General features: G+C 51.7%; 1 protein-coding gene across 1 annotated transcript in view; it reads right to left on the bottom strand.

Annotated features, from left to right (window-relative positions):
* ABCA4 (ATP binding cassette subfamily A member 4) overlaps window positions 1-21,815 on the bottom strand; it is a 139,349-nt gene that overhangs the window by 17,322 nt on the left and 100,212 nt on the right. The window contains exons 26-38 of the mRNA XM_045292037.1: window positions 20,877-20,909; window positions 18,947-19,052; window positions 18,741-18,815; window positions 18,328-18,497; window positions 17,148-17,325; window positions 15,458-15,573; window positions 14,910-15,057; window positions 10,867-10,990; window positions 10,370-10,499; window positions 8,545-8,665; window positions 8,066-8,128; window positions 3,771-3,877; window positions 1,647-1,689 (exon numbers count right to left, since the gene is read on the bottom strand). Coding sequence (XP_045147972.1) covers window positions 1,647-1,689; window positions 3,771-3,877; window positions 8,066-8,128; window positions 8,545-8,665; window positions 10,370-10,499; window positions 10,867-10,990; window positions 14,910-15,057; window positions 15,458-15,573; window positions 17,148-17,325; window positions 18,328-18,497; window positions 18,741-18,815; window positions 18,947-19,052; window positions 20,877-20,909 — 1,414 coding nt within the window. The remainder of the gene's footprint in view (window positions 1-1,646; window positions 1,690-3,770; window positions 3,878-8,065; window positions 8,129-8,544; window positions 8,666-10,369; window positions 10,500-10,866; window positions 10,991-14,909; window positions 15,058-15,457; window positions 15,574-17,147; window positions 17,326-18,327; window positions 18,498-18,740; window positions 18,816-18,946; window positions 19,053-20,876; window positions 20,910-21,815) is intronic.

Raw genomic sequence — 21,815 nt, 5'->3', positions numbered from 1 at the left:
GTCATTTGGTCAGAAGTGTTGAATCTCAGGGGTTCTGGGGTGGGGTGGGGTGGGGTGGGGTGGGGGAGGCTGGCGAAGCTTCTGCCCATAAAGTAAGAAAGCAGCGCCTTCTCCTCTTTGCTTCAGAAATGGGCACAGCCTCTGAGAGTCATTTGGTCAGAAGTGTTGAATCTCAGGGGTTCTGAGCTCAACCCCATCAGCCCCATCAAAGGGTCGGTGTCTTCGATACAACAAATGCACATCAATGGGCAATGTTGTTGACGAAAGCGTCACCTCCCTTGTGAACTTAAAAATAGACAGTCAGGTTTAAGAGAGTGTGCGGTGGTTTCTGAGCCCATTCCGCTATTTGGGAAGCAGCAGGAAAGGATGGCTGCTTCCCAAAGGAGGTGAACGTCTCCATCTTGAAAGAGGTCAAGTTCATGCACAGGAACCAATCGATCCTGTCACCTCTCAGAGCAAGAAGCAGGCAGGGACAATGATTCACCGGCTTCTCTCTACTCTCTGACAAAATCAGAGCGCTCAGCTGCTAACAAAAGAGAAGGAGGTGGCAGGCAGCCTGCTCCTATGAAGAGTCGCAGCCTTGGAAACTCTATGGGGCAGTGCTGCTCCAGCTTACAGGGCTGCTCTGAGTTGCACTTGATAGCAAGGTGGCTGACGCAAATCCTCTTGCCCACTAGAAATGTCTTGCCTTGAAAACCAAAATAAAGGAAAAGAAAACTGTCCTTAGATTATCTAGTAAGCTCTGCCCACCGCTCCCCCTACCCTCCCTGCCCCCATAGCTTTGTTCTAGGACTAGAGATGTCTATAATAGGAAGACGAAGAAGAGAGAGAGAGCGGCCATGCAATTCCCCCCACTGTGACAAAAGTCATCTCATATCTGGCTGGAATTGAAAGCTATCCAGGGGATCAAACCAATTAAAGCTATCCAGGGAAGCTAGAAGGATACTTCTCAAATCCATAGAAGCTACCCTACTGGTGGCACATTTGGTTATGTGCTGGGCGACTACCTGCAAGGTCAGAAGTTTGAATCCACCAGCTGCTCTTCGGTTGAAAGATGTAGTCACTTGTTTTTGTAGAGATTTACAGTCTTGAGGACGCAAAGGGATCTTTTTTCACTCTGTTCTGTAGGGTTACTATGGGCCAGAATGGACTTGATGGTGGTGGGTTATTTGTGGACCCCTCAGAGAACTTGGAGGAGCCCTGGTGGGGTAGTGGTTAGGAGTTGGGCTGCTACCCACAAGGTCAGCAGTTTGAAACCACCGGCCTCTCTGTCCACAGGGTCACCGTGAGTTGGAATTGACTGATGGCAGGGAGTGTCAGTGGCCAGAGAACTTTAATCCCGGGACTCAAACCAATTGTTTCTTTCTGGCACCCAGTTCAGTTTGACCTCTGAACATCAGACCTGTATGTTGCCTGGTTATAACAGTGTCTCATGGTGAATTTCTGCTACACTCCCCACCCAATTTCCTAATGACTCATTTTTTACCACGATGACTCAGTGAAGTTCATCTGCTGATGGGCTAGACCCAGCCATATTCTGCCTCCATTTCTGTCAGTGTCTTTGCTGAGACCCCACAAGGATGGGCATGAAAGGCCAGAGAACCTAGTTTCAGACAGTCTGAACCCGTGCTCAGGGCTCCCTGTACCCAGCGGGCACTGGCCACATTGAAGATGACTTTCCGGTGGATGCTGGGAAGAGGGCGACAGTGCTCAATGCACTGATGGACCAGAGCCTGGGTTCCTCTGGGCATAGCTAATGTGTTCAGTCAGGATGGACACAAAGACACAGGAGCACATGTTCCCTGACCTGCCCCTTGGAGAACCAGTCTGTGGAAACACATCGCGCTACAGAGAAGCCTTTAGAATAAGCACGTGCCTTTTCCTCTTGCTGTCCTTGGCCACAGGTCAGCCCAGGAAAAGCTGGTACAGATGAACAGTCCAGAGCCCTCCAGGCAGCACCCATCTAGAAGCTCAACTCAGAGAAAGGAAACCTCATGGAGCTCGGTCCTCTCATATGCGTGTATTTATATTTCATTTTGTTGTTGAGAATATACACAGCAATGCACACACCAGTTCAGTGATGCCTGTGTGTACACGATTCCCTGACACCTTCTCGGAGCTGTGCTGCCTTTCCCCCACTTCTTCGCTGCATTGTTCTTTCCCAGGAGCTTAAACCCACTGCCTCCTAAGGCTCTCATCTAACCTTTCCAGCTTCTGTTATTATTTTTGCTTCGCGGGTGGCTCAAACTGATATTTTTACCTGGGATCAGGGGTTCCTGCAAGATCATAAATGTGCTTTGAACCAAGCCCGTGGCCGTCTAGTTGATCCCACCTCATAGCAACCTTGCGGAGGGTCTCTGAGGCCGAAAACCTCTGGGGAAGTCGACAGCCTCGTCTTTCTCCCAGTGTGCAGCGTGGCTGCTTGTCTAACAACGCTTAACCCCCAGTGCCACCAGGGCTCCACAAATGTGCTTTAGGACTCAGTCAATTGCCAGTAAACAGCATGCAAAAACATGTGCTGGGCAGTAATGCCCGGGGCAGAGTGTTTTTCTGGGAAGAAGTGTTCATTGGATACCCCGAAGGATCAATTACCTCAAAAGACAAAGTGTTGACTTAGTGCTTTTCAGAACTTTCTTTTTTTTTGTAAATGTTACCATGCATCTTTATTGTATTTCCTTTTGAAGGTTTGTACAAATTTGGGAGGACAAAATTGGTGGGTGGGGGGAATTCAAGAATTTATTCTGTGGCTGAGGTGATGTAGAAATTTGAGTGATTATAATAAAGTTTCCCATGTTTTGCCTCCTGAAAGCCTAAGGAATTTGATTACAGAATGCCACATTTCTCAGAAGGCACATTCAGTTGTACTTAACAGACATACAAGGAGGTACTCCCCCCAAAATACAGGAAAAAAGCTCCACTGATGTGAGGGGGATTGTGCACTCAGAGTTCATTCCACCCAGTTAGATATTTAATTTGGCTTCCGATTTAGAGGTTCTGAAGAGATTGCATAACACGGGGTGACAAAAAAGGCCTGACTTGTGGCAGATGGGGACAATACACCTGCTCACACAGCCATCTCAGTGCGCCAGTTGTGGGCAAAAAACATGCCTCTCTTGCCGCACACACTTGACTTATCTCACCTCACTCTGTGCGACATTTTTGTTTCTGTGAATGAAGAAGAACATGAAAGGACAGCGATTCGACAACATAGCAGAGGTGAATTAAAAATCAAGGGAGGTGTTGTCAGCCAACCAAACAGACGAGTTTGAAAAATGTTTCCAGGAATGGAATACCAGATTTGACAAATCAATTACGTGTAATGGAGAGTACTTTGGAGGTAATAAGGTTGTTTGGGAAAAAACATTTAAATATGTAGCTTTGAAAAAAATATTCTGGTTTTTTTTTGGGGTGGTGGTGGTTACTCTCACGTATGCCAGGAGGAAACTCTCCAGTGCAAGTGGCTGTTTGAATAGGGTGAGTAATGGGAAAGTTCACCAAGTAGATCAGCATGAACGGTGCTCGGATGTGCCTGCATGTATGTGGGCATTCCCGTGCTTCACAGAGTTAGACGTTCTTTTTTTTTTGGATTTGAAGAGACAATTCCTTAACAATCAACTCAGTTTCTCCAGAGGAACCACGGTTGGGAGTCTTTGGACCATCTGAAAGGACCCTACAGCGTCTCAGACACAAGGTCTGCTGATCACCTTCCCTCTGCTGGGACAGAGTCATGGCCCAGAGACACCCAGAGACAGGAGGGGCAAGGCACTCACCTCTTGCCTGCTATGGTGGCATCACCTGAAGTCACTGAGGTGTCCCCAGTGAGCATCTTGAATGTGGTTGTTTTGCCAGCACCATTCACTCCCAGAAGGCCAAAACACTGAGGGAAGAAATGCAGAATGGTCTCATGCCGGAGAGATGGAGTTCCTCTCTCCCTCCCTCCCGCCCTTCAGTCAAGCACTCACTTACACAGCCCTGCATTTAAGAGGTGTGGCACTAGGCAAAGATGAATAGGCTGTATCGTGTCCTGCCCCCAAAGAACTTATAGTGTCACAGAGAAAGAAAGATGTGTGACAGGTGAGCCCAGAGCACATCGAAGGAGCCGTGGTCATGCAGAGAGCTCACTGGGCCAGCTGCACAGAGGATCTGCTTTTCTGTGGAGTTTTCAACGAAGAGGAGGTATTGTGCAGGTGATCTGTTAGGAATAGGAGCTTCTAGGCAGATGGGCAAGGTGGTCAAGGATGAGAAAAGATATGCTATTTGTTAGAAGCCTGGGCAGGGGAGTGGGGGGAGAGAGAGGAAGATGGGGTGGGGGGGGCGACACGGGCCAACATACCCCACAGACAAAAATGCAAACCTAACCTGCTGTCATCAAGTCAATCCCAACGCACCGCGACCTACAGAACAGCGTAGACCCGCCTCTGTGCGCCGCTGAGACGGTAACTCTTTTTGTCTTTCTTTTGGGGTTGCAGGATTATAATTATTGGGGTCAAAAATGATGTTGAGCTAAATAAAAAACTGAGCCATTGCATGACTTGCTTGTACAGATTTGTCTATTTGGTATTTTGCTAAATGCAAACTTACAGAATTCAATGGATAATATTAATATTGCTTCCAGGACTCAACTACAAAGCCACCGGCCTGGAACATACAAAGGAAAACCACAAGTTTGTTTCTATCCCTGACAAGATAAGACCCACGTGATATGACAAACGGGCTGTCATACATATGTAGCAAGTCATTGGAGCTGTAACTTGTCAGTGGGTTTTGGAAGGAATCGTGCCAGATCTTACTACCAGCTGAGTGTCCCTACCAATAGAGTTCCACTTCAGGAGATTGTGGTTCATTCTTGTGTGATGTCTCCGGATTCTCCATTCTCACATTCATGGTCTGAAGCAATGGATGATTCTGCATATGGTGATCCTTGCAAATTTCCATTGAGAGTCATTCAGTTTATGCTGTTTTATGCCCCAGGGTCTACCCTGTACGTATAGACTCTGTGTCTTACTCCAAATGTCTCAGCAAGAATTAGAGTGGGTCACCCCAGCCTACCGACGGTTTCCTACTTAGGAAGAGGGCTGATCACTCATGTGGAACACAAAGTTAGTTTCAGCTAGCTCAAAGTATTTTGAGAGAAAAGCATATTAATCTAGACTACCTGCCCAAATTGTCAAAATCAATGGGAATCACGCCCAGAACTATAACTTTTGGTACAAAGAACTATGAGAAACAGACATTTGGCCAGAATTGTATTAGTGGTACAGCATTTGTAAAGACTGAAAACTAATTTCTTCTGATGATTACGTCTGGAATTCTAAAGCCCTGCTCCAATAGCATATGGGTCATTATTATTGTTCTTCTCTCCTGTTTATATCATGGCAGGATATCATATCATCTTTTATTTCAGTATGTGTGTTTATAACCAATGTAAGTGAAAAATTAAGTTATTAAAAATGTTCCTGGTTTAAAACACTTTTTGGGTTCACATCTGGTTGGGTTTTTGTCCAGACTGGGAGCTGGGGTTGAAATTTACTTCCCTCCTGCTCAAACGCATTGCCTTCCAGAGACTGTAACTCTTTATGGGAGCAGAAAGTCTCGTCTTTTTTCTACTTAGCAGCTAGGGGGTTTGAACTGTTGACCTTTGATCAGCAGCCCACCCTGTATGTCACTACACCAGCAGGGCGCCTGTGGTGAGCAGTCGGCTAAAACATTAGTTAGAAATAGAGAAGGAAATCTCTGTACTCAGTCTGACTCGGCAAATAGAAGATTTAGGGCTTGCTGGAGGGGCTCAGTGGGAGAAAGACGAGGCTTTCTGCTCCCTGAAAGCGTACAGTCCTGGTGATCCACAGCGGGTGGATTTACTCTGTTGTGTAGGGTCGCCATGGGTTGGAATCAATTGGATGGCAGTGAGTTCTGCTTTGATTTGGGGGTCTCAAGTCAACTGTGATGGACTGTTACCATCTTGCACACCCCACGGTCCCACGGAAGAAAGGCCTGACGACCTACATCCATATGATGACAGCCATTGAAAACCCTCCAGAGCACAGTCCTCCTGTGAAACGTGGTGTTGCTGTGAGCCAATGTTAACCTTTGGCTCCAAGATGCCACAGGGGTGTCACCCTCTCCCCAGGAGGCCTGGCCCTGGGCAGGAGTTCAGAGCCTCTCCTCTCGTGATCCCCGAGGGGTAGGAGACCCCGCAAGTATTTAGGAAAACACGGAGAGCTGCCATGCTAGGTCCTCATTTGGTCTCTCATATTTTAAGGATTCTTTTTCATTTTAGGCTGATTCCTTTGATTTGGGTTCCCGTTCCTCCCTCTTAGAAATGTGCAAAGTTCAAGCCTCAGCCCACAGGCTATTTCCCCCATGCCATCTCCTCTTCTTTCAGCGAGTCCCTGCAGTGCCCAGGATGGCAGCCAACAGGGCCTGCTAGAGTGGGGTGAGCTCTGGGCGAGGCGCCCAAGGATTTGCGTGGGAGTCACCTGCTCTATGGCCGTGAGAAGCCACAGTTTGCTCCCCAGTTCTTAGTCACGTGACAGTGCTTTGCAGAGCTATGGACGGCTGCAGAAGAAGATATGGAAGCGCGTCTGGACATCTTAAAGGGGGCCAGGAAGGTCTGGGATATCAACTCCTAGGTGCCGCAGCATTAAAGCACTCTGCTGTTAATTGAAAGCTTGTGATCTGAACTCACAGGCAGCTCCTCAGGAGAAAGAGGAGGCAGTTATTTCTGTAAAGTTGTTTCTTGAGAAACCCATGGGGCAGTTCTCCTCTGCCCTCGAGGGTCCCTGGGGCAGTTACAACATTTCCTGTCAACTTGAAGATATCTAAAGGTGTAGGGAGCGGAGAGACATAGAAGTGTTTAGCCATCAGGTCGCAGTTTGATGGTGACCCTTTGTGGGTGTGGCCTTCTTATAAGGAGGACCCTGGGAACCTACCCCTCTCACTCTGCCTTCACCTGACTGCGTGCGGACCCTGGTTGCTGCCAAAGCCCCGGAGATGCACTTATTGGATCCATGGGACTCTGCACCCAGCGACCTGTGATCCTCCTGCACTCTGCATCATTGCATGTGGCTGCGTGAGTCTGAACAGGGACTTATGGACTAGTATTGGATTTTGAGTTGGACTGGGCTGGATGTTTCCTTGATACACAATTACTTCTTGATATAAAGCTCTCTTATACATCTATGAGCGTCACTGGATTTGTTTCTCTAGTCAACCCAGCCTAACACAGTCCCTATGCGTTAGAATCAATTCTAGGTTTGGTGTATAGGGCAAGTGTATATTTGAAAGGAGCCTGGTGGCAGAGTGGGTTACATGGTGGGCTGCTAACTGCAAGGTCAGCAGTTTGAGGCCACCAGCCGCCCCTCAGGAGAAAGATGGGGCTTTCAACTCCTGTAAAGAGTTACCGTCTCAGAAACCCCCAGGACATGGTCTACCCTGCCCGAGAGGGTTGCCATGAGTGGGTGTTGCCTCGATGGCAGTGATGGTTGGTATATTTGATGTCTCTGGGTGGTGCAAATTATACAGTTGGCTGCTGACTAGAAGTCCATCCAGGGGGCATCGGGTGATCTGTAGCTCCCAAAGCAGCCGCCAGAGGCCATATGGAGCACAGGTCCACAGCCCACTCTGCCACTCAGGGGCTTGCCACAGTTGAACTTCAGTTGATGGCAGCTGGTAACTAGTAGGGACAGTGTGTGTTAGGGGCAAGATGTCCCGATCATGAATGCTGTCCTGGCAGAGGCCACGGGCAGTAGGTCTAGCTTGAGTTGAGATGTGCTGAACGTCTAAACCACACACTGGATGTTGAAGACTCAGAGCCCCAAACAAAAAAAGAATGCAAATGATCTCCTTAGTGACATTTTATATTGATTGCACATACTACTGATCATATTTTAAAGGGTCTTATGACACTTAATTTTACCGCTTTCCTTTTTCCCCCATGCCACTCCTAGAAAACTTATAGCTACACCCGTGCCTTGCACTGTGTGTGAAGTGCCACTTCCTAAGAAGAGCCATGTCCCCGGAGCTGATTCTGGGACACCCTCTCCTGGGGGGCCTATAGCGTACCCACCTCTCCCGGGCGGACTCCAACACACAGCCTGTCCACCGCTGGACCGGAGCTGCCCGAGTAAACCTGCAAGGGCCAGAGAAGTCCTGAACGTAGAACAGAGACAGGTGGCGTGCAGGAGGAGCAATGAGGAGAGGATGCTTTAGCAACGAGGAAAGGAAAACGTAACAGTGCGAAGGGGTTAAATATTGACCCAGCATTCAGAACAATACTGTGTGAGAACAAGGGTCCCATGCCCAGGAGCTGAGGCTGGAAGCTTCCCCACTCTACACAGAGCCAGGCCTGATGCCCTGTGCTCTGACCCAGGAGAAAAGGCCCCAGAATGGGATGTTCCTGGAAGACAAGTCATAGCAACAGAGAGGCCAACCTCCAATAAAGGAGGGAAAGGGGTGGTTGGCCCACAGTTAGAGCTTGCCCTCCGGAAGGCTAATGTCACCGTCTAGCAGGCCCTCCAGGGGGCGTGCCCACACACATTTCCTGACCTTGGTTAGTTCGTGGAGCCTCAAGATATCGGCTTGACTTCCCCCACTTAGAATTCTTTGTCTTTCCTCGGCCACGTCATCGTCTTCATCCACGATGGGCTCCTTGGCGGGTGCCCGGATCCTAGAGGAAGCGGGCAGGACAGGAGCGGGCTGACAGCAGCGTCCATCCCGGGCTCAGGCCTTTCGCCTCTCCGCCCTCCATTCTCGCACTCCATTTGCTGCACCAAACAAAGGCCTCCCTCCTCACCACCTCCTTAAAGTCGGACATGACTGTTGGCGTCTCTGGTCCAAGGAGCCGTGGTGGTAAGGTGGTTAACCCGAAGGCCGGTGGTCGGAATCCACCCACAGGGCATGCAGCAGCCTCCGAAACCCTACTCTGTCCAATGGGAAACCACGGAACGGCGGGAGGTGACAGACTCTGGTCCCCTTCTGGACCTCATGCAGGGCCAAGATCACTAGTTGCAAGCTCAGAGTTGGAAGCCTCTGAACGAGTCGGTGACCACCCTGCCCCCTCTTAAAGACACGGCCGAAGTTGTAGAGGGAGCCTGCAAGGCCCGCAGACAATTCCTCACACTGCCTCCCATCTCAGAGTCACTTCCAGGTCAAAGTGCCTTCACACCCACCATTCAATCCTCACCACAACCCCGTGAGAGGGAGGGTAGATTCACTCCCTGTGGATCAAAGCCAAGTCCCTCGAATCTTTGTTTATAAATGAGCTGACTCAGCTGGAGAGGACAAGGTAAGAAACGAAATCGTGTCCAGGAAAGCTTGCCCATGAGGGACTGCTGGTTCGCAATTCAGGCTCCTGGACCAAACCTAGGCAGGGTGGGTTTGGATCAAAGTGAGAATATCGCAGGGCTGGCAGAGCCCGAGGGAAGGGGTCTTGGCACTGAGCCAGGTGACCACCGGCCCCGATGCAGAGTGAGGCATACCATGACTGTCCCTCACTCCTCCAGGAGGCTTGTACACACACACACACACACACACACACACACACACACACACACACACACCGAGAACATAAGACCAAACCGACCCTCCCACGCTCTTGCTGTCCTGTCAGTTCTGACTCCCGGCGACCCTGTGTGTGTCAGAGCGGAGCTGCACGTCACAGGGGGTCCATGGCTGTCACCGCACAGGAGGTCACCCCAAACCCAAACCACGCTCCCTGCCATTGAGCCCGTTGCGACTCACAGGGATCCACACGACAGGGTAGCATGGGCCCCTGTGGGTTTCCGAGACCAGAACTCTTTAAGGGAGTAGAAATCCAGTCCTTCTCCCAGGGGGTTTTGAACTGCTGGCCTTTAGGTGAGCAGCCCAACACATCCACACTCCACCACGAGAGCTCAGGGTAATGAAAATGGTGAAGTGCTCCACTAGCCAAAAGGTGGATGGTTCCAACCCACCCAGAGACCCCTCAATGGCAGGGCTGGCGGTGCGCTTGGCAAAGGGCACAGTCCCGAAAGCCTCTGGGGAAGCTCTGCTCGGCACACGCGGGGTTGTCACCAGTCTCAATTGACTGACGGCAGCTGAACCATTTTCATGGACCTTTCTTCCAAGGTGCTGCTGGTTGGATTTCGGCCAGCAGCCAAGTGCACATGGTCTGCGTTACTCAGGGACCTTGCACCCTGTCCCTGCATGACTCCCCTTCCTCTCTGCCTCAACTCTCCTGGCCTCACTCGGCACGAGCCAGGCTTTGCTGCAGTGAGACAACGAAATGAGAAAGCCCCCCTCGGGCTGAGGCTCATGACAGGAGAGATGGGCACGCCTGTGTGGAACCCAGTCCTGGGTCGCCAGCCCCACCGTGGCGGTGGCAGGAACGTACCACTGGGTGAGGAAGAAGTGGTGTTGGGTGAGGAGGGTCAGGAGGAAGTACACCACCCCTTCCACGGCCATGGCAAGCAGCTTCTTCCCAATCAGGTTCCACTGGAAGGGGTTTGAAGAGTGCTCCTCACCTGCAGACAGAGGCGACCAGCGTGAACGCCATCCCTGCCGCTGCCCCAGCTCAGCATCAGGATTGGACTCCCACACTAGGCCGGCTGGGGCCGACGACAAGCAAGGGATTGTCCACAGGAGTGAAAGAGGACAGGTCCATCGTGGGCTCCTCCGGTCAGAGGAGTGATGGTCGTCCTGCCCTCCACCCCACCCCACCCCTAGTAGCTCCTCAGCCATGCAGACAGAGGCACCACCCACCTTTTAGGTGACAGGACCACCTGGCACATCGAGATCCCCATCCCCCTCAGCCCAGGCTGCAGATCTGACACAGGAGCTCCCACTGCAGCCCTCCCAGCTGCGGGGGACCCCAGCCCACCCTCCACCTACCAAAACGGGCGTAGACTTCCGTCACGGCCTGGCTCAGTGCAAGGTCGATGAGGCCGCGGCCCAGGCAGAAGTGGGGGAAGATAATGAGCAGCTTCCTCAGCATGGCACTGAACCTGAGCAATGTCTGAAACACAAAGCAGCCACATGGTAGCTGTAGGCCTGCCTGACCAGGTGGGGCATGTGTGTCCTCAAGGGGCAGGAGCAGGGGGAGGTCTGCAGAAAGTGGTCCTTGTGGCTAGAGTGGCCACCGCGGGCTTTGGCAGGTGGGACATGGGGGGCTGTTGGGGCAGTCCTGGGCCGGTCCTTTCATCCTTGCGTGGTGCTCTTTGAGCACTTTGGCTGCTCAGTCTACCACGCACTCATCGGTTTGCCAGGCTGTGGTGGCTTGGCTGGAACAGCACTGCACTGTTTTGCCGGAAGCTATGTCACCAGTATTTCAAATACATGGTGGGCGGGCCCCAGTGGCGGGTCCAGGCTAAGGCCAACTAAGAAACAAGGCTTGGTGACTGACTTCTGAAATTAGGCAGTGAAAACCCTCCTGGATCCCAGCAGAACACCGTCGGATCTTGGCCTGGAGAGGAGGCCCCTGGGGTAGGGTGGGGGCTTGGGGACTCAGCATATCACTGACTGTTAAGATGGTGCAGGCTTGGACAGCATGTTGTCCTGCGGAGCATGGGGTCACCTTGCGTTGGAGCTGATTGAACACAATCACCGCCACCACCACCCATCACTACGCCCATCTCTGACGAGGGCTAACGGTGCTGAGTCTCCAGCTTGCTCTCCTTGATCTCAAGGGGAGCTGACCTGGTGGCGTCACTAGGGACCTGCAGAGAAGCAGCCCTCTAGCTCTGTCTGTGGTGAACTCTCCCTGCACTTGAGCTGGCCCTCAGAGGCATCTGTCACCGGGAGACCTCACACTCCCAGTGGGTGGGGTTGGGGGGTGGAGGGTGGCAGGAATAGGGGGAAGAGAAGAGTCTCCTCTCTGGTACAGCGGAGAATCATTACTGGGGCCCGAGCCTCTTGTACCCGAGGACAGGAACCGTTCCCAGCTCTGTTTCTCAGCTGGCCCTTGCCTGGACCATTCTTTTCCGCTCCCCACAGAGCAGCAGCCATGGCCCGGGCTCCGAGCACTATCCAAGCAAGCCAGAGAGCCTCTGAGGCAAGTACTGATTGGGGGGGACTTGTTTTCCGATGGCCAGACTGTTCTGAGTGCTGGGTAGAAACTCCCCCAAGAAGACAGATGGGACACGGAGTGAGTGACGCCGACAAATCTCGTGGCTGGGCTGTTGCTGCCCACTCCAGCCCAGGTCATCAGACCCACCCCTACCACACAACCACCCTGCTTTCTCGCCTGTCAGCTCTGCTCACATGACCGCACCCCGAGACACACACACACACACCAGGTCATCAGACCCACCCCTACCACACAACCACTCTGCTTTCTCGTCTGTCAGCTCTGCTCACATGACTGCACCCCGAGACACACACACACACACACAGACACACACACACACACACACACACCCTCCCCACAATGCTCCATGCTCTTCTGCCTCTAGGTCTTGGTACTTGTTTCTCCATCTGTTAGTCAGAAAGAAGACCCTTGTCCTTTCTGCTCCCTGGTAGAATTTTCCTTAGAAAGTTAGTTCCAGGGAGGGGGGAGCGGGGAGGGAGGGGAAAAATGAGGACCTAATGCCAGGGGCTTAAGTGGAGTGGAAATGATTTGAGAATGATGAGGGCAATGAATGTACAAATGCGCTTTACACAATTGATGTGTGTATGGATTGTGATAAGAGTTTTATGAGCGCCTAATGAAATGATTAGAATTAAAAAAAGAAAAGACAAGAAAAAAAAAAGAAAGTTAGTTCCAGAAGCCCTCCTAAGCCTTCCTGGATTCTTACGGGAAGCAACCTATTTCTCTCTTGCAGTACTTTCTACGCCCCATCCTTCCCTGTCTCTGCCTGTCTTTCCCCCAGTAGTCAGTCCGTGATGCCTGGAGGGGAGGAAGTCCATCCTGAATACTCGGTGTTCTTCTTAAATACCTTCCGTGGTGATTGGCTGCTCTTCAGTTCTTTGATATTAACAGACCTGGTTAACAAGATCCTGCATCTTCTGCTCAGACTGGATTTCCCCCACAAAGACAGTCCTGCACCCTGCACCCCCTATTTGGCTCGCCTCGGATTTAGGGTGTTCCATAGCCTCGTCCCTTTGATGCTCAGCACTCACTACCAGGAGGAAGCTCGTGGACCATGGTTTAGACATCACTGCTCACTTGGAGGGTCGGGCGCTGTCCCTACTGGGACAGGACTGTTGGAGAGCGGGTTGCTGGCACACCCATGACATGGTTACACACACTGAGCAGGGGCAGCAGCTACGGGGCCTGGGCCTCCTGTGGGAGATGAGAGTTCTCCATCATCTGCCTGATCACGTAGCTGACAGCTACCAGCTTGGGGTGCAAGGAGGGAAGGTGTGCTCCGGAAAGGTTGGATCCGTGCAGCCTGGAGGAAGGAGAGTCTTCCTCAGTTGCTGTTAGTGTTTCCAAAGTGACACAGCCCTTTCCACCTCGGTGAGCCGGGAGCCTGTGAGAAGACCCTCCGCCAGGAAGAGCAGTCTTCGCAGTCGGCCCTCATGGGATCTCCGTCCTGGCCGTTTCCCTTCCACGGCCTGACTGCCACTTGGCACATTTCTTCATCAGACGTGGGGCAGATGGGTATCATTTCTTGATTAGTGGCCATAGAAAGAGCCGCAAGCTCTGAGAAGGGTCTGTTTTGGGAGGACCACAGATTCACAGCCCTGGCTTGTCCTTTCCCTGGCTGAGGCGCCGTGGGGGCGGGGCCCAGGGCAGCAGGGTGGGCGCCGAAGCCTGTGTCCGCCTCAGAACTCAGAAGAGCCACTGAGGAAAGCACAGGCTGGTGAGGCTGCGGGGGAGGCAAGTGCCCAGAGAGCAATCCTCGACGGTGTTCTGAACACAGGCATGTTGGGACCCAGCCGACGGTGTTCTGAACACAGGCATGCTGGGACCCAGCCAGATGTGGAGGCCTGGTGGGGGGTGGGGGGTGCTGTGTGTGTCTGTAGGTGAGGTAACTCCTGTAGCTACTGGCCTCTAACTTCTAAAAAAAATTTTAGGACTTTTTTCTCTTTTTAGCAGACAAATTAAACTTCTTTTTATGGACAAGGAGAAGTTTGTGTGGGCAGGGATGGGGGCAGCTCATAAACACGAATCGGCCGCAACACCATACATCCATCATCGTGCCCCAGGCTGAACTTGCCTATGCAACAGTAACAGCAAGATGCTGCCATTTGCACAAGAACATGGGAGAAAGATCCACGAGGGGGCTTCAAAACGCTCGTGGAGAAAGCGGACTGAAAAGATCGTGTTGATGTCCCCTTGTTGATGTATTTGCTTATGCGTTTGCAGAAGAACACATGAGAAACGTCAAGGAGAGGTTGCCCTTGGAGTGACTGGGGAACAGATGAGGGAGGATTTACTGTATGGGGCTTTGTTCCTTTATCATTTTGAAATCACATGGTGTGTGTGTGTGTGTGTGTGTGTGTGTGTGTGTGTGTGTGTGTGTGTGTGTGAAGCCTAAGACTACAATTCTTGAGACAATCTTCTTGAAGGAGCAAGCAGGTCTCGAAGGAGCAAAGTTTCTTCCTCTCTCACTGCCATCGAGTCAATGTTGACTCACAGCGACCCCCGGTGGATTTCCGAGACTGTAACTGTTGACGGGAATAGAAAGCCCAGCTTTTCCCTGTGGAATTGCTGGTGGTTTCAAACTGCTGATCACGTGGATCACAGCCCAACTCCTAACCACTACACCACGGACAACCCTGACCCTCGGTGCACACAAGGAACAGGCACGGAGAAAGAAAGGAAGGACAGCAGGGAGGGAGGAAGGAAACAAGAACGAAGGAAGGGGAGAGAGAGGGAAACTTCCTGCATGAAGCTTCTCAAGAGGCAGCGCTACCCACACCCAGCTGGCTGGGCGCGTCCCCCGTGGCACCTGCTCCTCACACACGGGGGCCAGGCAAACCATGCTCACCTGGTTGTTTTCAAACAGCTCCAGGATGAAGGTGATAGCGCTGCTGTTGATGCCGATGAACAGATTAGCACAAGACAAGGCCACGTAGGCTGTGCTGGGGACGTCAAACAGGAAGGACGCTGGGTACATCATGGGAATGACTGCCCACCTGTGGGAAATGAGCAACTCAGTGAGACAGAGCTCCAATAGCTATCTCCCCTGGGGTGCCCCGCCTAAGGCAGAATGTTCCAATGCCATCCTGCGGGCTCTGAGCAAATGAAGGTAATAATGCCTGCTCTGGTCACCTCCCGGGGTTTAGATGGAAGCAAACAGTGGCAGTGACTGTACTTGGTGAATGATAAAGCCCATTGGTCCCAAGTAGATGGCGCCTCAGAAAGGCCTCACTGTGGGGTTGCACACAGCAGCCAGGCCAATTCTTGACTAGCAGCTGCAGGCTCAGTGTACATGTCATTCACAGCCTCTGGGAACCCCAGGTCTTCTGAAAGAAGCGAATGCCCCTCTCCTCGCTACCCTTTCAGTGGCATTAGCTCATGGCCTACACGACTCACCCGTACAGCATGAGCAGGGCAACCAGGGCAGGCAGATGGCTCGGAGACGTGTATGCTTTCTTCTGAAACCCAATGAAGATGCCCACCACCAGGCCAGCGCTCACAGCGTAATTCATCTTGAAAAGAGACAAGAAGGGCAAGCTGCCTAGCCTCTCTGGGCCTCCCTTCCTCCCCGCAGAACGAGGAAGTGGGACCAGCTTCCTACAGTTCTTGGGGTCTGGGCTTTGTATTCTAGTTGTCCCAGTCCTCAGTTCATTTAAGTGTGTCTCTCTGGACGGCGTGAGACGTGGGATCCTGTGTCCCTTTTCTGGGTGTGGAAACCCAGCTTGTTGATCACCGTTTATTGAAGATAACCTTCTTTCCTCATCAATTGGACTCAGCGCCCTTATTAAAATTCGGTTGCTCACAGATGAATGGATTTATTTCTGGATTCTCAACTCTCCTCCATCGGTCTAGGTGTCTATTGCTATAGCAGCACCAGGCGGTCTCGATTACTGTAGCTGCACAGTATGTTTTACTATCAGGAAGCGTGACCCATCTACTGTGTTCATCTCTTTTGATCTACTTTTAGCTATGTGAGGCCTCTGTTTCTCTTGGTAACTCGGAGAAAGCAAGAGAACGCTACTGAGCAGAGCTGCCAGATTTAGCATGTGAATATATAGCACGTTCACTTAAATTTGAGCTTCAGATAAACCATGAACTTTTATACGTATAAAAGTATAAGTGAGTCACATGCAATATTTTGGGTGGGGCAAACTTATACAGTGAACCCTCGCCACTTCGCGCTTCGACTTCCGCGGCTTCACTCTATCGCAGTTTTTGCGTAACAGCACCCACTGCCTACACCCGCTCCTTCAGAGGAAAAAGATGGCGACCCACCTATAGAGTACATCCCTTAAGTCATTTCATAGGCTATTGATTACAGTATTTGTAAGAACTATGTATAATAATACTGTATGTGAAATATGTAATACTGTAAACTAGATGCCATAAATAATATAATAAATAATAAATGATAATAGTAACGTCCAAAATGTTTTACTGTATTTTCCATTTTTCGTTTAATAAATTGGGTAATACGAGTGTAATGGTGACTAAAGGGTGTTTTTTCATGTCCTCTATGCTCTAACTACGAAAATATTTGATTTACAAATAAGGAATCCTACTTCGCGGAATTTCATTTATCACGGTAGGGTCTAGAACCGATTAACCATGATAAACAAGGGTTCACTGTACTAAGATTGTACTCTTTCTCTGAAATTTAAATTCTGTTTATTTATCTAGCAACCCTACTGCTAGATGGGAAGCTCCACCCTTTGGTGGTGGAGCAGAAGAGGGTGTGGTGGAGGCACCCCTCAGTAGGACCCTTCCAGTTCTAGACTACTCTTGAGAGGGTCAACCTCACTGCCCAACGTGGCATGGTCATTGGAGGGTCAGAAGTCCCTGCCCTGCGGACTGGTAAGAGCCCTCCTTTGGCAGGTGTTAAGCTCGACCATCTAACCCTCTCCATGCCTGGGCTGCTAGTTCTGTATCTTTTGAAGAGGTTCAAGGGACAGCAGATATGTGAGGCCTCTGCACAGCATCCTCCAGTAGCCCCGGTAGGGCAAGAACCCCACCTTGCGGGGTCTCCTCAGGCAGAGTGGACCACATCTCCATCTCGGTGAGGAAGGTGCAGTTGGCGAACACTTACGATGTCCCAGAGGAAGTTGGTCAGCCAGTAGGTGATGGGGCTCACCCCACTGACAAACTGCAGGTGCTTAGCTTTGTTCACTCTCTCCTGGATCAAGTAAAGGACAAAGCTGGCTGGGACGAAGGACATGGCGAAGATCACACAGATGGCAACCACAGCATCCACCGAAGTGGTCAGCCTGTAGCAAGACCAGAGACACGGAGAGCCAGGTGAGGACGGAGCAGTGGCAGCAGCAGCAGCTGCCCTTCATGCACAGCCACCTCTGTGTGCCGTTGGAGCCTGGGGTGTTGCGACGGTGCTGAGCAGGTGTCAGCAGAGCGTCCAGATAATGTGAGACTAGGAAGAAAGATCTGGCGATCTACTTGGGGACAACCGGCCAGTGAAAACCCTCTGCTCACGATGGTCTGATCTTTTGTGCCCTGCTGGGGTTCCCGGGAGTCAGGAACCCACACGACAGCTGTCTTCCCAAGGGGGTGGGTACTAACAGAGGGGTTCCCACACAGGCCCCAGAGACAACAGAGTGTACAAGTACGAAGACAGATGCTTTCTACTGCCTGAAGCTGTGCAGTCATCAGCCCCCAAAGCCCGGCTGTCCCAGGGCAGATACTGGAACGGAGGATAACCACTCCTGGCGAGATGACCGCTACACCGTGACCTCCCTAGTGCCCGGCAGTCATTGGCACAGGCTCTGGAAGCAGAGCGAAGAGTCAGCTGCAGGAGCAGCTCGTTCCCATGGGGCTGAGAAGAGATGGAAACCAAATAGAAGCTGACTTTCCCTAGCCATACGGACGGGGCGGAGGGGGTGGGGGGGAACTCAAAGCATCGTCTGTGTGTCAAATGTCTCAGCTCATGTGTGCCGGAACAGACAACATTCGAGGAACCCTGGTGGCATGGTGGTTGAGCATTCAGCTGCTAACCGAAAGGCTGGTAGTTTGAACCCACTGGTCACTGCATGGGAGAGGGATAGGACAGCTTGCTTCAGTAGAGATGACGGGCCTGGGCACACTATGGGGGCAGTTCCACTCTGTCCTGTGGGATCTCTAGGAGACAAAATCCCCCTGGATGGCAGTGTGCTTACGCAACCTTCCCACGCGGCCTCCTGCGGCCCGGACGTTCTGAGGTTGGAGAATGGGCGCAAGCTTGCGCAGAGAGAACTAGGCGGAGGGCCACGGCGGCTTACACCGTGATCTCTGAGAGCTGTTCTTTGGTCAGGTTCAGGGGCTGACTCGCGACGGTGATCCCATACTCCTCGGGGTCCTTGTCCTCCTGCAGGTGGCTTCGTAGGATGGCGTTGTGGGCCACGTTGAGAAAGCTGACCATGGCGTGCCAGCCTTTGTTATTAAACCACACCTAGGAGGAGACGGGCACGGCGACTGTCAGTCTGTGCTGTGGGGAGAAGCAATCCCCCAAAGAACAGCTGCTTCAAGAAGTTCGCCCCGGGACAGGAATGGGAGGAGGAGGAAGGCGGGGGCCCTGGGAGGCATGGTTCTCCAGATGCCTGCAGGAGGGGATTTCACTGAGTTGGAAAAAGAAACCAAAAAGAGCCAGCTTGGTGGATGTTTCGCCGGAGGGCAGGTCGGGTGGATGAAATACCTTCACATTGTCTTCTGTTTCCAGCTGCTTGAGGAAGTCAGGCATTTCCCGAGCAGCCTCTCTGGTGTTAGGGCCCTAAAAACCCACCCGGAACAAGCAAGAGGGTTGGTGTCTTATCTTCCTTTCTTCAGCCCCCAGGCCATGTTAGGTTTCAGGATACTTCAGCAGGACAAAAATCCCACCCACATTTCCCCGTGTTTACTTACCCCGCTCACATTCATTATCCGGCCAAGGTCCCTTAGAAACCCAACCAGGGCTTCCCCGGTGATGGGCAGACCTGGAAGCTTTCCTCCGATGGAAATCCCTCCATACCTGCCAAGGGGGAGAGAGATCCTCGGGTCAGGGCGTGAACCACCCAGGTGGTGCTTTGTACCTACCAGTAGCGCTGCAGCGCTGTTTCTGGAAGGAGGCCTGTTTTGGGGTGGGGTGGGGAGGGGAGATTGTCTAGACTAGTGATTGATACGGTTCTACCTCGAATCAATAACCAATGCTTTCCCATTGCCCCTGCAGTGAACTTCAGACTCTGGTGTCTCGCTGTGGAAGGCCCTCTGGAGTCTGGCCTCTGTCAGTCTCTTCACTCATCCTCGTCCCCACCTTTCCTTGAGTGGCAGATTCTGGTCGCGGCTACCTTCCTGTCTCTCCGCCTTGGCAGGGCAGGGTGCCGATTGCCTTCCTGAGCATCTGGGCACCCTAGCCTCCTCTTTCACCCGGCATCACCCCTGAAGACTCCGCTAACCCCAACTCATGACTCCTGCTGGGCTACCGGTCCACCTTGTGGCACCACCGGCATCATTTGACTCAGCTTCATGGTGAATCCAGACCAAGTCCCGCCATCCTCCTTGGTGCCTCTCCACCCCACCCCAGGTCGTGGTAGACCACCACCACCTCCTGCCTTGACTCCCGACCTAGCTTCTCAACTGCGATCCCAGCTGTGGGCCTCTGCCCTCGCAAGTCTTCCACCAAGCTCTGGAAGCCGAACATGATCTTGCTAACCCACGGATCTCCTAGAAACCCTTCAATGGCGGTGGAAAAGTCCACCTTCCCCAGGGAACAAAATTAATTTTTATATTAGACCAAGCAGGGAAGAAGACTTATTCTTCAGGGCTTCACCGCTTCCTCCCCAGGAAGGTTTCACTTTGAGGGTCTCTTACAGTCTAGAATCGGCTGGGACAGTCAAGTTCACCAGGAGCTCTGTATCCCCTGTGAAGACCAGGGGTGGGGTACCCAATCAACAAGGCACACACAGGCCTACTTGTGCTTGTTTACTACTCTGGAGTGAACAATTTCACGTGTTTACCTAGCTTATTAGTGACGAAGCACCAGTAGGCCTGTCTTTACCTTTTTGATTGGGTAATGCGCCTCTGATCTTCACAACGGGCACAGAGCTCCTGATAATTCTATTTCCCTGGCTGCTTCTAGACCATCAAAGATGTGAAATCACGGGATGTTTGCTACAGACTGGCAAGAAAGCACAAGAAAGCCGGTGTTTACCTGGCTTACGGGGTGCTTTGTCCCTGTCAGGGATTGTAAATTTAAGGAAGCTTTGATTCTGCAGGAAGATGCTATGGGGCTGGGAAAGAGATAGATGCCAGCCTAGAATCAGAATCTCTGAGTGAAATTGTTCACTGTGGATTACTAAATTAGGCTAAGCCATGCTACCTCCACTCATTGGCCAATCCTCACTGCCGGAGACCTGCCTCCTATTGCAGCCAGGAGGCTAGGTCAGTCTTAGAATACCGCCCCCTGCCCCAAAGCCTCTGAAATTACTTGAGGCTCCAGCATTGCCTCAGGGAGGTCCTCCAGGTTGGAAGGAATCCCTGGAAGTTTATAAGGAGTGGCCAGGGCTTAGGTGATGGGCCCTTCATTGGAGCAACTGCATGTGCTTACAGTTTTTAGAACAGCCGATTGGGTGAGCTCTGGAATTCCCGCCCCCCTCCATACCATCTCCCACTAATGTTCCCCACTGTGTGTCTCCTGAGTTCAGGGTGTCCCTAGCCACCTATTTCATTGGACACGGCTTGTGAATTCCTGAGCACGTACAGAACAGCCCACCCACATGGAATTGAATGTTGGGACTCATTTATGTGGGTATTTTATAGGGATCCACCTGAGATTCTAATTGTTATAGTTTCTTACCTCTGTTCATTGACCCAGAACTTGTTCTTTAAGCTGAAAACCAAAACAAAAAGCATCTGATGAACGCCACAGACACATCAGTACTGTTCCTTCCTTCTCCGACAAGCTCTGTGGCAGTCTTGCCGGGGAGGGGTGCTTTCGCGTTTCCTGGAATCCAGGAATGAGGAAACGTCACAACCTAGGTGCTGAGTGTGAAGGTGGGAGGGGATAAAGGATGGAATACTTCCACCATCGGCTCCCTAAATCTGCCCCGCATCCTGGGGTTTCTAGGATGTTGTCAGGGCATATGTTGGACAGTGAACCCAGAAAGCCCGACAATCCCCATGCCTGGGGGAGGGAAGGCCGCTTCCTTCTCCTCTTCCACCCTCTGAAAGTGAGACTCCCTCTATACCTGGGGGACTTCTGACTTAGTCTACCACCCCAAGTTCTGAGACTGGCTTCCAGCCAGTGGTGGTGCTGGAGGAGGGTCAAATGACAGGTTGGACATGAAAAGACCCAGCTGTGGACTGAAAACTTGTGGGAAACAGAAGGATTTCTCTCAAGTTGTCTCCCCCAAATGTATGCCAAACTTAGCTGCTTGCAAATGACCATACACTTGGAGGTCATCAGTAGATTAGGGGTCATTCTCCCTAAGAGCTATCAGCCATCTAGACCAAGAAGACACTACTGTTTATCCCACAACAAGTAGGGCCCACTCCCTTCTGATACGGATAGTAGTCTGTTTCCTTGTAGGAGACCCCAGAGAGATCAAACCTGCCCAAGGATGACCAAGGTTGGGTTGCCATCATGAATCTAGGGTCTGCCCATCTTGTCACATGTATACCCCTAGACCTTCCCATTCCTGTGGGCACACCCCTAGCTCATCCCCTTCCTGTCACGCTTATGCCTATCATAGATCCCCTTCCTACAATGTGTATGCCTATTGTACTGCCCCTTCCT

The sequence above is a fragment of the Echinops telfairi genome, unplaced genomic scaffold, assembly GCF_000313985.2.
Source record: "Echinops telfairi isolate 266 unplaced genomic scaffold, ASM31398v2 ScPeMD7_443;HRSCAF=831, whole genome shotgun sequence".
NCBI lineage: Eukaryota > Metazoa > Chordata > Mammalia > Afrosoricida > Tenrecidae > Echinops > Echinops telfairi.
The sequence above is the reverse complement of the archived record's forward strand: the minus strand, read 5'-3'. Positions and strand labels throughout refer to the sequence as shown.